Raw genomic sequence first — 15337 nt, forward strand, 5'->3', positions numbered from 1 at the left:
GGGATTTAAGCAACAAGATGATATGACCAGGTTAGCATTTTTGAAGGATGTCTGATATGGAAGTTGGATGGGCGAGGAGCAAGCCTGGAGGTGTAGAGACCAGTTAGGAGGCTGTTGCAAGATCCAGGTGAGAGATATTGGTGACTATGGTGTTAGAGAGAAGACAGGATTCTCCAAGATGGTGAGGCTTGGGGGTCAGTGAGGGAACTCCAAATGGGAAGAGTAACGTCCAAGTTTCTGGCGTAGGCCACTGGGCAAATGGGGTGCCCTTCACTGAGACGGGGCATCTGTGAAGGCTGTTACCTTTCCCTGTGAGTGGCCTGGGCCTTAGGGACGAGCAGGGGCCTGGTGAGCCTTCCCTGCATGAGTGAAATGGTCAGGCCCATTTTTAGGATGCCTTCGCCTTGCCTCAACTCCTGTCTGTCCCAGGGTTAACCGGATGCACATCAGTCCCAACACCCGCAATGCCATCCACCCTGGGGACCGAATCTTAGAGATCAACGGGACCCCCGTCCGCACGCTCCGAGTGGAGGAGGTATAGAGTGTGTGTCCTGTCTGTCTCGTGGGGGTGGGACATGGAACAGGCCCTCTGGAAGATCAGGCTCTGGCCTTTATCTTTCCCCACCCCCACTCTGTCTCTGTCTTGTCGCTGAGCCTGTGACCACTGGTGACCTGGCATGTCAGCCTGGCACATTCCCAGGGTAGCAGGGATGGCCTGACAGATGGGGGAGCTGACAGGATGCCAGGAAGAGGGCACTGTGGGGCTGTGGCAGCTGGAGGCCACCATTAGCCAAGTGGAGCATTGGCCACACTGTGCTTGGATCATCTGGGCTGATGGTGGGTGGGCTGGGATGCGACAGCCTGCAGGAGCCATCCTTATACTGCTCTTGGCCACAGGTAGAGGATGCGATTAGCCAGACGAGCCGGACGCTTCAGCTCTTGATTGAACATGACCCCGTCTCGCAGCGCCTGGACCGCCTGCGGCTGGATGCACAGCTCTCTCCTCAAGTGCAGAATGCCGGACATTCCCACACCCTCAGCACCCTGGACACCAAGGAAAATCTGGAAGGGACGCTGAGGAGACGCTCCCTGAGGTGCCGCCTCCCACCCCGGTTCTGTGCTGGCCCCCACCTATCGCTCAGATGAGGCAGAGCTGGCTTTCAAAGGCCAGCAGAATTAGGAAGAGAACCAGCTGACTAGGGGCAGGCTATGAGGATTGTGCTGACCCAGCTCCCCCAGTGGGGATCACAGTTCATAGCCAGGGCCTGTTCATGATCTGACCCAGCTGTCTGCCAGGTTTCCCTAGAAACCAGAGGGTCAGGCTCTGTCCACTGAACTCCTGAGCTGGACAGGAGGCAGTGACACTGGACCCCAAAGGGACATCATGGCCTGTGGGAGAAGCGTGGGGCTCAGAGGCTGGAGTAGGGGCACAGATAGGATCAGTAAGTATAAATAAGGACGTTGAAAACTATAAAGCAAGAGATGAAAAAAAGTTGTTTTAGATTTGAGGGACAAGCAACCAAAACCGCCCAGTTGTCCCGGTCCATGGGGAGGGAGCAGTTGCCCTGGGTACAGGTGCCAAGTAGGTGGACTGAAAGAGCAGGGACCTGGAGCAGTGGCTCTTGAGGCAGACACACCCGTGCTGTACCTTTGAGCTGAGCTCCCTCCGTTCACAAATCACTTCACTTTTCTGAGCCTCTGTCCTGCATCCGTGGAGTGGAGGTGCAAGATAAAGGTGGCTGTCTCACCAGTTATATAAGGATTCATTGTGGAAAAGGATGCAAAATAACACAGTGCTGGCATAGAGTCAGCACGCAGCAAATGTGAGGGGTTGTTAGTATCACTAGGAATCAGGTTCCTTATCCACCCTCCTGACCAAACAGACTTCATCACTCAGGGCTCTCCCCACGGGTTGCTCCCATCACTGCTGGCCGCCCTCTTGGCCTCAGTCAGCACAAGTGAGATGGTGGAGGCAGGGCACCAGAGGGCAGAGAAGGCCTGAGAACACAAAATGTGGGAGAGGGAAGATGCGGGGGTGACCAGAGAGCTGCTTAGATATTTGGAGGGCCGTCATGCAGGAGAGGGGACAGCTCATCTTGTGTGCTCTGTTGGGCGCGGTTGGCAGGAGGCAGAGCGAAAAAGAGCAAGGGCTAGGAAGCCTGTGAGCAGTCCTTTCTGGGTAGCCCAAGTGAGACAAGACCATGCCATGGAGAGCAGTGTGCAGGGTTGCACTTCACCCGCAGTGCTGTTAACCTTCTTGTCTGTTCTTCAAGAAGTCACAGGAACAGTCCTCAACCATTACTATTACTGGCTGCTTTTAAAAATGTAAACATACTGGCTTTGTTACTATAAAAATCATACATGCTTTTTATTTTAAAATTTGGGAAATATAGACAGGTACAAAGATGTGCAAAATATCCAAAATCCCATTTGGTCATTTTTTGGGTGATAGTAGGCTATCACTCTAACCCAGTTAGTGCCTTGAATCAATCAGACAGGGAAGGTGGTGGATTCCCATCTCAGTGCTGTCATATATTGAGCACTATAAGCTAGTAGAATCTAGTCAGTTGTTCCCAATGAGAAGTACTTAGGGTTCCCACTTTGAATGTGTTTCTACTATGCTTAAATAAGCTGCTGATGTCTGTAGCCCCAAAATGGCACATCTGTCTGATGTAAGTCTCCCTCTCCCCATCGTAGCACTTGAACTATAGCTATTGGAACGGACAGGGTGGCCCTGAGGTTCCTGCTTCCAGGAGTTTCTGGCGGGTCTCTGAAGACTACCCTATCCTTATCTCCGTCTTTCCTCATTCTCAGACGCAGTAACAGCATATCCAAGTCCCCTGGCCCCAGCTCCCCAAAGGAGCCCCTGCTGCTCAGCCGTGACATCAGCCGCTCAGAATCCCTCCGCTGTTCCAGCAGCTACTCACAGCAGATCTTCCGGCCATGTGACCTGATCCATGGAGAGGTCCTGGGGAAGGGCTTCTTTGGGCAGGCCATCAAGGTGAGCACAGGCAACAGCTGCTCTGCCCCTCTGCCCCCAGCTCTCTCTCACCTTCTTTCAGGGAGTTTTCATCACATGAGGAGCAACAGGCCTTCCTGGCTGCAGGTGATGGTGTGAGGGCTACACCCCCGCCCTCCCAGGCCACGTAAGGGCAGCGTTGCTGTTGCAGTGAGCTTGGTGGACCTGGAGACCTGGGCTGCAATGAGCTGTGCCCATAGCACTCCTGCTTCCAGTCATTGGGTCTTTTTAGGTGCCCAGAGGCCTCAGTGCTGGGCATGATGCAGGGAGCACAAGTGGCTCCTGGCTCCCTGAAGAACAGTCTCAGGGACTAACCTTCTCTCTTTCTCTCCTCCTCCTCTGCTGAGAGCTGGGAGGGGGGGTCAGGTAAGCCGTGTGTCTCAGCTTTTGGGGCAGTGGGGCTGAAGAGCTCACACCCCACCCACCCAGCTCCCTGGTGCATGTCTGTGGCACTGACCATCTTGCCCCCAGACTTCTCTTCACCTCAGGGACTCACCCCGCGTCAGATGACCAAAGCCCCTGCTTGGCTTGGCAGCATCCCCTCATGCCTTCTTCCGCACTTCCCTTTTCTGGATTCTTGCCTCTCCTCTGTGCATGCCCAGCTCTCCAGGGAAGAGGGTATGCTCCCCTCTGAGTCTCCTGTTGCCCCGTGCTGTGTCTTCTACACATGAACTCTGTCAGTCTGATCTGGCTCAGTATGTCCTCCGAGGGATGGGATGGCCAGTTGCATAGATTTTCACAAACAGTTCCTCAAAACTGCCTCTGGTCTCTGCATTGGTAACAGTTGCCCTCCTTGTAGGTGACACACAAAGCCACGGGCAAAGTGATGGTCATGAAGGAGTTAATTCGGTGTGACGAGGAGACACAGAAGACTTTCCTGACTGAGGTACAAAGGTGGGGTAGGGATTAGGAGTTTGGTGTCACCATTGGAAGGAGAAAGATGTTACTAAATAATGGTTTCTAGAGGAAACTTAGTTTGGAATCACTTTCTTAAAGGCTGAGCAGAAGAGAACAGTAGAGGAAGGTCCTTGCCCCTCTAAATTACACCGTAATTATTTTTTCAATGAACACTTACTAGAGATAGCACGAGCTGGGCATAAGGGATGCAATAACAAATGAGATGTGGTTCAGAGGAGCTCACGGTTAATGGGGGTGATCGACCTGAAAACAGACCAGTTTAGTACAACTAGATGCTCTAATCACCACCTGAACACCCTGCTAAGGGAGCCTGGAGTGGGGCCTCCCAGAAAAGTGACACCCCTTGAGCATTTACACAATATTCACCACCTCTCCCAAGTTGCTCCTTTACTTCAGTTGGGTGCACCTGTGGTCCGAGTGCTGCCCTCCAGGCCTTTGTTTCACCCTTGGACCCTCCCACTCCGGTTCCCCCTGGTGCAGTTCCTAGAAAGGCAAGATTCCAAAGGTGAGCCTGTGAGGCCATCTCCATCCATGTGGAGGTGTTCTTCCCCATCACATAAGATAAGAGGTAGGAGATGCAGGTAACACTTATCAAACTGACTCCCTGGAGGGACGGGTGAGGAAGACATAGTGGGAAGTAACCATCCACCCTGCTTGGCCTCCCCCACCCCCAGGTGAAGGTGATGCGCAGCCTGGACCACCCCAATGTGCTCAAGTTCATCGGTGTGCTGTACAAGGACAAGAAGCTGAACTTGCTGACAGAGTACATTGAGGGGGGCACGCTGAAGGACTTTCTACGCAGTGTGGTGAGCATACCACCCCTGTGGTCCCCAGGAGCCTTGGTGGGTTGTCAGTGGGACACCTCTGTCACCACTAGCCTGGAACCATGATGACCAGAGAGTCTCTCGCCTTTGTCTACAAAGGACCATGCTGGGTGGGGCTGGGCACAGGCAGGGAGGGTTCATTGGCAGACCATGTTGACCCGTGGGATCTGGACTACAACGGGACAAGGCCCAACAGCCTCTGATGGGCATTTCCCCTTCCTGCAGGACCCATTCCCCTGGCAGCAGAAGGTCAGGTTTGCCAAAGGCATCGCCTCTGGAATGGTGAGTCCTGCCAACAACCCTGCCAGTGGGGTTGGGGGAGTTGGGAGAGGTGCAAGGACTGTGGGCGGGCACTGGAAGGCAGAGACCCCATCCTGGGCAGCTTGTGTGGGCTGGTCATTCAGCAGCTGTTCATTGAGCTTCTCTCTGCCAATGAAATTGCCTCCAGCTGGCTGTTCTCAGCTCACAATGCTACTCTCAACGAATTCCAAATCTTCAAGGGCAAACAGGACATGAGAAAGGCAAACTGGAGAAGTAAACTAGCATGAGGTGGCCTGACCTTTCTGTCACAGAGGTGTCCCGCAAGCAGAATAGCTCACCGCCTAGGAAATCAGAGAAGAGAGAAGTGTGTTCTAGCTGAGCCCTGAAGGATGGGTCAGAATTGGATAAAAATTCCTCTTGGCAGAGAGACCCCAGAGTTGAGGTGATGACAGCAGCAAAGACATAGGAGGAGAGAGGAGGAAATAGTCTATTTTACCTGGAAAAGAATGATGCCAGTCATAGCAGTAATAGTGATAGTTGCTGAGTGCTTCCTATATACCAGGCACTGAGCTGAGCAACTTAACATGCATGTGCATATTTATTCCTTACAACAACCCTGGTTTCCAGATGAGAAGCTGAGACTAGAAAGGGGCAGAGATGGGAGCTGGGCTAGTCAGTTGACCCCCAACCCTGAGATTTTAATTACTGTTCTTTATGTGGGGTCCATGAGGACAATATTAGTCTAGGGGTACATTAAGCTCCCTGTGTTTTAAGCTAAGGAGTCTGGACTTTGTTTGGGGAGCCAAAAAGACAGATGTAAAAGATTTTTAAGCAAGAAAGTTTTATGACCAGAGCTGTGCCTTTCTGAAGATGAATCTGGTGTGGTCAGGAGGTGGGGGTAGAGTTGGGAGAACTCAGGGCAGGGAGACGTGGGTAGGGGGCTAATGAAACATTTCAGGTTTCTGAATTAAGGTGTGGTTGTGGGGACAGGAGACTAGGAGGCAGGATGGAGTTAGAATGGGGAGACTAGTTGGCAGTGAGAGAAAAGAGCTGGGGGGTCAGGAGTTGGGGTGGCTTGAGGTGCCTAGAACAATGGTGGTGTCATTTACCAGACATTTGGGGGGTGGCAGTGATGGTCTGGAAACAGATTTGGGAAGAGCTAGGATAGATACCTGCTGAGGCTGATGTGTGGGTCAGCATGTGAAGAGAAGGTGGGTTTTTTTGTGTGTGTGTGTGTGAGGAAGATCAGCCCTGAGCTAACATCTATTGCCAATCCTCCTCCTTTTTTTCACTTTTTCTCCCCAAAGCCCCAGTAGATAGTTGTATGTCATAGTTGCACATCCTTCTAGTTGCTGTATGTGGGACGCCGCCTCAGCATGGCCAGATAAGCGGTGCGTCAGTGCGCACCCGGGATCCGAACCCGGGCCGCCAGTAGCGGAGCGCGTGCACTTAACTGCTAAGCCACGGGGTCGGCCTGGAGAAGGTGGTTTTGAGAAGGGCTAACACTGAGGAGCCTGGAAGGAAAAAGCAGGCACATAGGAGTCTCAGGGACAGGTAGCATGGGAGAGGTGTGAGCAAGCTTTGAGGAGGGGGTGGGCAGAGGAGGTCACAAGCTATAGGTGATTCAGGAAGAGCTCCTTGGAGTGTGAGCAGCTCTAGGAGCCCAGGGGATGGAAGCAGTGTTGCAGGGTGCTGGGGAGGGGGGAGCAGCTCCTTCCACATTTGCTGGGGAAAGAAAGGAAGGAAAAGGAATTAGCTCCAGAGAGTGACAAGAGCCAGAGGTAGAGGCCTGGAGGTAGAAAATAGCAAACAGAGGCTTGTTCAGAAACATTTGTGTAGGAAGAGGGAGAGGTTAAAGTGTAGACAGAGAACAAGGAGGGTGCCAAGTCTCAGGGGAGGGAACTGTCGGGAATATAGAGCCAACTGGACCAGGAGAACTTCACATCTTCCCCCATCACAGGCACGAAGGACCCAGAGTGGCTGAATCCAGAGATTGGGGTGAAGGTGGGGCGTGAGGGGGCCAGGAGCAGTGCATCTGAGGGTGCTCACCTCAGAAGGCCTGCATCTAAGTAAAATGGGTAGAGGGGATGGGGGCATGCAAGGGCCAGGGCCCAGTAAAATTGGGAACTTTAGAAGAGAGCACGGAGGGCTTAGAGCAGCCACTGGGTTGGGGTGAGTGAACAAAGGTTGGGCAGGAGATGGCAGCAGGGAGGAGGAAGCCCAGGCGGCCTTTGGCTTTCTTTTGGTGTTGGGACAAGGGAGTAACTGCAGGAAGGTCTGGGCCCTGGAGTCCAGGTTGGGTTCTGAAGCTGGGTGGGGATGGCGTGGGGGTAGAACAGGTTGCATGGCCCCCAATTCCAGCAACAGCGTCTGGTTGATTTACTGGCCATCGGTCTCAGCTTGTACTTCTGTTCCAGGCCTATTTGCATTCCATGTGTATCATCCACCGGGATCTGAACTCACACAACTGCCTCATCAAACTGGTAGGTCCCACTGCTCTGGGTCCCCCCCAGGGCCAGCCCACCTGGCTTCCTTGTCATAAAGGAGACTGTCTCCTCTTGCTTTAGACCAGAGGTATCTCCTAGGGCTCCTGTTTGCCCTTCCTGCTCCCTCCAGTGCCCTCCTCTCTCTTCTGGGAGTTCCTAGACACTTACGGACACAATTCCAAATCGTTTGGTTAGAAGGGACTTCAGAAGTTTCTTAACTGTATGTAGAGCCCTGTCGCTTTTCCTGGTTTTGCCACATGATGGTCCTATAAAGTAGCTCACTGCAGATCCCATGTTATAACTGTGGCACCTAAAGCCTCAGCCTAAGGCCACAGTGCTAGTAAATTACAGTGACCGGTTTGGCGCCAGCATTCTTCCCACTGGCCCATCAGCTCTTGTTGTTACAAAGTTATTCCTCCTGTTGACTTGCAATCTGGCTTCCTCAGTGTCCACTAACTGGCCCTGGCTCTGCCCTCTGGACCCACACCAAACAATTGTAATCCCTTTTCCACATGACTGCCCCGTAGCTATTTGAAGAGCTTATCTCCCCTAAGTTCTCCCACTGACTGCCCTCCACCTCGTCTTTTTCTGTCTTATCCTTGTTCTAGCCATGGCCTTAAATCTTTTTGGGAACAAAGCAGGACGGGAAAAAACACAACAAAAGAAAGCCCCTGTCCTGCCTCTGAGTTCCACTCTCCAGGTCCCGGAGCCTCACCCCTCCAGGCTCCAGGGGCTCTGCTATGAATACCCCCACGTCTGGGGAATCTGCTGTGTGCAGATATCAGACTATTAGAGCCTCAACTGCCAGAGGGAGCTTTAGCTGTGACTCCTTTGCTATATACCTTTCCTCCCCTTCTCAATGGCTTCTCTTGGGAATGTCCCCACCAAGTCCTGACCTGGCCCCTGTCCTACCAGGACAAGACTGTGGTGGTGGCAGACTTTGGGCTGTCACGGCTCATAGTCGAGGAGAGGAAAAGGCCCCCAGTGGAGAAGGCCACCACCAAGAAACGTACCTTGCGCAAGAATGACCGTAAGAAGCGCTACACGGTGGTGGGAAACCCCTACTGGATGGCCCCTGAGATGCTGAACGGTGAGTCCTGATGCCCTGAGGGGATGTGCCCCCAGAGGGGAGTGGGGGGCCACATCTTGCAGCAGAGCCCTGGGAGCTCCAGGGTAGGCCTATGAAGTTTGAGGCCAGGTACCCAGAGCTGAGGGCTGGATGATTTTTATTCTTTGCCAGACCAGGCCTCATAAGCTCCTTCCTCCCTGAGCTCTGGCCTGCGAGCTGGTCAGTGTCCCATCCTGCGCCTAGGGTGAGGTCTGACTGTGGCTTTTGTGCCCCAAGGGTAGCTGAGAGCTCAGGTTATTTAGTGCCCAAACTTTTAGCCTTTTCCTCTCCATGCTGAGAACTGAAGTGTGGTGCCCCCTTGTGGATAATGCTCAAACCAGCCAGAGATGCTGGCTGGGATTTTTGAAATGCACAGGGTTGTGAGGCCTCAGAAATGGTCTGCTACAACCCTTTTTGGTGTCTGAGGCCCAGAGAAGTTCAGTGGTTTGCCCAGGAGCACACAGCTGGCTAATGGCAGAGTCTAGTTCTCTTTCACTATCCCATGCAGTTTCATCCTGGGCAGTATTGTTTTATAAGATCTCTCCAAGGCAGCCCACCCCAAGGGCTAAGCAAAGGTGATTTTCAGATGGCACCTGTCCTGGGCAGCCTTTGGAGCATCCCCACAGAACATATTCTAGTCCTGGTTCTTGGGTGTGGGTTGGCTTGGCCCCAGGTTTAGTACAGAGCAGATAAGGGACCAAACCTAACAGCCTGCTGTCCTGTGTTCCCGAAGGAAAGAGCTACGATGAGACGGTGGATGTCTTCTCTTTTGGGATCGTTCTCTGCGAGGTGAGCTCCAGCGTGGAGGCCAGGCAGCAGGCCTAGCAGCTGTGTTCTGCCTCAGGACTAGAGCTCCTCTTCCTAAAGATGAATAGCTTGCCATAGGATCAACACAAGTATAGGGTTGTACAGTTTATCACACATCTGTTGGCACATTTGAGTCTCATTGGTCCCATGGGAAGGACTGGGCTGGTTTTTTCAGGTGAGGAAACTGAGGATCAGAAAGGGGCAGTGGCTTGCTCTTAGTTACACGGCCAGTAAGGCATAGGTGAGACTCAGAACTCCACCAGGTAAGGCAGGGGGTTGTTCCTCTGTCTGTCCATCTAGCTCTTGGGCCAGATGTAACCTTTCCGTCTGTTCCCCTTCTGCAGGCCCTGGTGGGGCCCCCATCCTCAGCCTGACAAGTGGAAGTAGGCACTCCAGGAAGCCTGTCTAGCACAGTGCTAGGCACTGTGGGGTACAGAGTGAGTCTTGTCAAGATTCCTGCCCTTAAGAGCTTCGCTCAGTCTTATCTCGAAGCACTAACTCGAACACATACAGTCAGAGGCTTCTGTAATTCCTACAGAGTGGTGAGTGGTAGAGGAGAGACAAGGGACAGTTGGAATCATGAAGGAAGGTTTTTTAAAAATTTTCTTTAATAGAGATCAACTGAGCATCTACTGTGTACAAAGCTCTAGGCTGGCGCCAAAGGGTTTCAGACATGAATCAGACCCAGCACCTCACTTCATAGAGCCTGAACTCTGGCAGGGGACACAGACACAAGGGGACACAGCAGGGCAGGGTGGGATGTCTAGAAGCTGCCCTCCAGTTGCCAATTTGAGACATTGTGCTTCTGCTGCAGCAAGGCCTCTTCTAAACCCTCCTCAGTAACCAGACTCTTAGTCGAGAGACAAGTCTGGATTAGCAAGATTTGGAGAGATGGAAGTCAGGGGCAGCTCTCTAATCTTGGTTTTTACTTCCCTCTTCTGCTCATCCTTCCTGTCCACACACCAGCATCCCTCTTTCCTGCCATGTGGCGGCACCCTCCATAATCCATTCCTGACCAGCCCTGTTCTCATCTGCAGATCATTGGGCAGGTGTATGCAGATCCTGATTGCCTGCCCCGTACACTGGACTTTGGCCTCAACGTGAAGCTTTTCTGGGAGAAGTTTGTCCCCACAGACTGCCCCCCAGCCTTTTTCCCCCTGGCTGCCATCTGCTGCAAACTGGAGCCTGAGAGCAGGTTGGTACCCCACCACTTTTCCCCCAGCTCACACAGCCCTGGGACACTTGCCCCAGCCTTCAGCCATGGCACAGGGCTGGCAAAAGCCTTGAGCTCAAAGATGGGCTGTCAACCACTGAAGCCACCTGACAACCCTGATGTGCCAGGTAGGGGAGGGAGATGAGGGCATAGTAACAAGTGACCTGGATATAATACAGAAACACAACCATTAAAGAAATTTTAACAGAAGAAAATTCACCCAAATCTATACCATTCCAACAGAATAAATGTCTTCGTGTTTCCTTATTCCCCTCTTTGTGCCCAAACACACATTTTTTATATTGTTATAATCTCAAATAGAGAAAAGTTTTATATTTTTGCCCTGCATTTTCCTTGTTACTGCCAATCTTCCTATCATTTTTGTTGACTACATGAAATTCAATTAAGAGGCTATATGAACATATAAGATACATAATGTAGATGTTCAGGTTTTTCCAGTTTCTCTTTACAATTGGTATTACTACAGTGAGCCTCTTTATGCATTTAGTTAATATTCTCCTTTAAAGAAATCTTTTTGAAATTACCTTTGTTCTTCTCAGGTTATTGCTTTCATTATTACCAAAGTTACCCCGGGTCTTTTCAAGTTTGTGCATTAGAAAACTAGAATCTTGTGCTTTTTTTCTGGTATCAAAAATCATATTTCTGGGCTGGTCCCGTGGCTTAGCGGTTAAGTGTGCGTGCTCCGCTGCTGGCGGCCCGGGTTCGATCCCGGGCGCGCACCGACGCACCGCTTCTCGGGCCATGCTGAGGCCGCGTCCCACATACAGCAACTAGAAGGATGTGCAGCTATGACCATACAACTATCTACTTGGGCTTTGGGGGAAAATAAATAAATAAAATTTTAAAAAAATCATATTTCTTTTAAAAAACAAATCTAAACATTACCAAAATTTATAGCATAGGAAGTATATGTCTTCTATAATTTCCTAACTAATGTGCCTTTCAACACTTTCCTCACTCCTCAACTCCATCCGCCTAAGATAACCAGTCGGCACATAACCTTTATTTTAAAATGATTTCTGATGGTCCACTTTAGAGTTGGGACTTGCTAGTGGGAGGCTCTAGATCTTATTCCTTCGTGGGCCAACGACCACGATTCTTCAATAACACTAGATTAAGAGCATGAGGAAAAATGAGAAGCTGCACAATATTTGTTAATATTCATTCTCAGTCACTCTAAAATGTCTGTCTTTAATTCATTCAACAAATATTTAATGAGTGCCTGCCATGGTGCTAGATACTGTTCTGAGTACTTAGGGTACAGCAGTGAACAAAATGAAGGTACCCGCCCTCCTGGAACTCATTTTAAGGAATAGAGATAATCAACACTACATATAATAAACTATATTGAATATTAGAGAGTGACAAGTTTGCTATGGAAAAAAGAGGCAAGCTGAGTAAAGAGGATTGTTTAGGGAGCAAGTTGCAATTTTAAATATGGTGGTCAGAGTAGGCCTCACTGAGAAGGTGGCAAGATATTTAAGCAAAAACATGGAGGAGGTGGAGGAGTAAGCCTGAGATGTTTTAGGATTCCAGGGCAGCTGAGCTATTTCCATAGCAGAGAGAGCCCAGTGTTTGCTTTCTCCTTGGGAAGAGCCTGCTGAGTCTATGAAAGATCCATTGATCCTGGGCAGATCCATTGATGTGGAAACAGTCTCAGGACGGGAAAGGATCTTTAAAAAAGGCACTTAGTCCAATCCCACCTTTGATGATTGCATTTTCTCCAAGACATGGGAGGGGCTTTTTTTCTCCTGGACTTTCTTTTTTTAAGCTACCCCCTAGAGCCAGGCCAGCCTTCTCACAGTGTTATCTCTATTCTGTACAGCAGCCCTATGCCATAGCAGTAACATTATATTATCCCCATTTCCCACAAAGGCACAACAAGGTTAAGGAGGTTGTCCGAGGCCATAGAACTAGGAAGTGGTTGAGCAGCAGGCCTACGTGCTTTTCATGCCACCCCATGGCCCTGCTCATATCTCACCTGCCTCCAACTCAACCTTTTTCTTTCTAGACCGGCATTCTCAAAACTGGAGGACTCCTTTGAGGCCCTCTCTCTGTACCTGGGGGAGCTGGGCATCCCGCTGCCTGCAGAGCTGGAGGAGCTGGATCACACTGTGAGCATGCAGTACGGCCTGACCCGAGACTCGCCCCCCTAACCCCAGCCCAGCCCCCTGCGGGGGGGCGTTCCACAGCCAGCATTGCCCCCTCTGCGCCCCATTCCTGCTGTGGGCAGGGCCGTCCGGGCTTCCTGTGGATTGGCGGCTTGTTTAGAAGCAGAACAAGCCATCCCTACTACCTCCCCAGGAGGCGAGCGGGTGCAGCACCAGGGAAACACATCTCTACAGGTTTGGGGCCTGGTTACTGTCTGTAAATCCAACACTCGCCTGAAAGCTGTGAAGAAGAGAAAAAAGCCTGGCCCCTGTCTGGGCCAGGAGGAATCTGTTACTCGTGACCACTCGGGAACTCCCTGGCAGTGGGATTCCGGGACACTCTTGCTTACACTAATCAGCGTGACCTGGACCTGCTGGGCAGGATCCCAGGGTGAACCTGCCTGGGGCTCTGAAGTTTCTGGTCCAGCTGAGTACAGGAGGACTTCAAGTGAGAATGTGGACAGAGAGACTGGTGGCCAGGCGGCACTCCAAGGATGTGAAATGACAGTGGTGCTACCCCCCTTCCACTCCAAGTCCTGCCTTCCCTTGGGGCAGGGGTTGAGGGAGTAGGTTTTGAAGAGTCTCTTAGTCAGTTTGTGGTGGAAATGGCCAGGAGTCAGGGGAAGGGCTGGTTTCTGTTCACCTCCCAGGCCAAGGGGCTACATCAATGTGAGGAGGAGCTTCCACCTCATGTTCTCAAACTGTACTGCTGGAGACTGGCTGAGAACTTCTGGGTCTCCCTTTGTGCCTGCAACAAGCAGTCACCCACAAGTACAGGAATGGGGGCTAGAAAGAAAGAGGGCCTGACCTCTAGAGAGCCCGTATCCTGGCTGCTGTCACTCTAACCAGTGGGCACCTCAGTCAGAAGCCCAAGACATTTTGCCTAGAGCTAGGTAGGTTCTGGAGGACGGTATGGCTTGTCACAGGCCCCGGTGTATGAGGCGGAGGAGTGGGAATCTTGGCAATCTCTTGGCCTTGTCCTTGTGGCAGCCACTGTTCACCCTTTACCATGCTTTGTCCAGGCAGCAACTTGGGCAGGAGGAGGTCGTGGCAGAGTCCTAGAGCTGAGATGCTGGGGGAGACAGCTCCCTGGCTTCTACCTCCCTTGTTGGCCGGTCCAGCTCACTAGCTCCTGGCTGCCACCTCCTGAGCCACAGCCATGGGCGCTGAAAAGCCCCAGCGGCACCCTCCACCTTGGCTTCCAGAGCTCCAGGGACTGTTCAACACAAATAGATTTGCCTCCTCCTAAGTGTCTGTGAGGTTGCACCATATTTAACAAATGGGAAATGGGCTTGGGATATTACTACAATGTGTGGTGGTTATTTGGAGGGGGGAGGTGGGGCAGGGGGAGTGATTCAGGAGAGTGGTTGCTGTTAATACTATCTTATTGTTACACCTATTGGGTGATATGTGAAATACTGTACATAGACCTGATGAGTTGTGGGATAAGATGTCATCTCTGGCCAGTTTACTTGCTGTATAGACCATACTTAGGTGTGGAATATGCAGGCTTGTATAGCGTTGAGCCCTGGACTCACAGCAGCAGCAAGGTCAGCATTGTGTGGCTGGTTGTGCCTTAGCTGTCCCCAGCAAGTGTGGGAGTGGTGGGCCCAAGCTGGGCTATTGAGCAGACCAAATAAATTAAGCAGTTAACTTAACTGACGATACTGAGAGTGAAAAAGTGACTTGGGCCCTGGCTCAGGGAGATGCATGTGGAGGTTCTGCTGGCCTGTCTGCCAGGAAATGCAAGGCCTCCCCTGCTCCTTTCTAGAGGAACACTACTGGCCACTTTCAAGCCCAGGCCACACGACTCCCCACAGCAGGGAGTTCTTATGCTCCCCAGCTCTAATCCCCTCTCCTTATGTAGACACCAACCTGCTCCAGAGAACATGCACGTCCCATGTGAGGCAGCCCAGTCCTTGGAGCAGGGCTGACTGACTCCCACCCGCTGGCCAAGTCATTCCTTCAGGGCCCTACACTCCCACCCTGTAATATACACACACTTCTATCGCCTGGATATCCTGGAGTCCTCTCCACAGGGCTGGGTCCACCTTCATAATGGGAAGAAATGAATGCAAATCACCCCCACCCCTTGTGTTTCCCTACAAGTGCTTGAGAGTAGAAGACCTGTTTCTTCTTGCTTCTGTACATGGAGGGTATTGTGGAGGGATGACCACTGGGCACGATGATGCTATCTAGCTGGTGGAATTCTGGGCACAATATAAATCTGTATACCCAAAAGTGGTTTCTCCCAAAGCTTGAGGAGTCCAACTTAAGCACAGAATCTGGTTCCTGGAAAACCGATGCTCTAGGATGCCCCTTGCTTGTAGAACTATAAAGCAATGTCTGGACATAGGCAGAGGTCACTCTGGGTACTCCTAGAGGCTGAGAACCTGTTGCTGAAATCCCCTGGTAAAAATCCAACAAACGCTCCCGTTGGTAGACCTGGGAGTCACCCCCACAGGAACCTTCCTCAGCCCAGAGCTGCTCCAGGCAGCCCAAGGACCCATCCCCCTCTACACACCCATCC

The 15337-nt window shown here is 51.6% G+C and overlaps 1 protein-coding gene across 2 annotated transcripts in view; it reads left to right on the plus strand.

Moving 5' to 3' along the window:
- LIMK2 (LIM domain kinase 2) overlaps positions 1-14470 on the plus strand; it is a 55403-nt gene extending 40933 nt beyond the window's left edge. For both annotated transcript variants that reach the window (XM_058531807.1, XM_058531808.1), the window contains 11 exons: positions 430-535; positions 898-1094; positions 2815-3001; positions 3819-3905; positions 4612-4743; positions 4987-5043; positions 7440-7505; positions 8424-8598; positions 9350-9405; positions 10461-10618; positions 12669-14470. In XM_058531807.1, the coding sequence (XP_058387790.1) occupies positions 430-535; positions 898-1094; positions 2815-3001; positions 3819-3905; positions 4612-4743; positions 4987-5043; positions 7440-7505; positions 8424-8598; positions 9350-9405; positions 10461-10618; positions 12669-12813 (1366 nt within the window). In that variant the 3' untranslated portion in view covers positions 12814-14470. The remainder of the gene's footprint in view (positions 1-429; positions 536-897; positions 1095-2814; positions 3002-3818; positions 3906-4611; positions 4744-4986; positions 5044-7439; positions 7506-8423; positions 8599-9349; positions 9406-10460; positions 10619-12668) is intronic.
- The last annotated feature ends 867 nt before the right edge of the window (positions 14471-15337 follow it).

Source organism: Diceros bicornis, chromosome 35, assembly GCF_020826845.1.
Source record: "Diceros bicornis minor isolate mBicDic1 chromosome 35, mDicBic1.mat.cur, whole genome shotgun sequence".
NCBI lineage: Eukaryota > Metazoa > Chordata > Mammalia > Perissodactyla > Rhinocerotidae > Diceros > Diceros bicornis.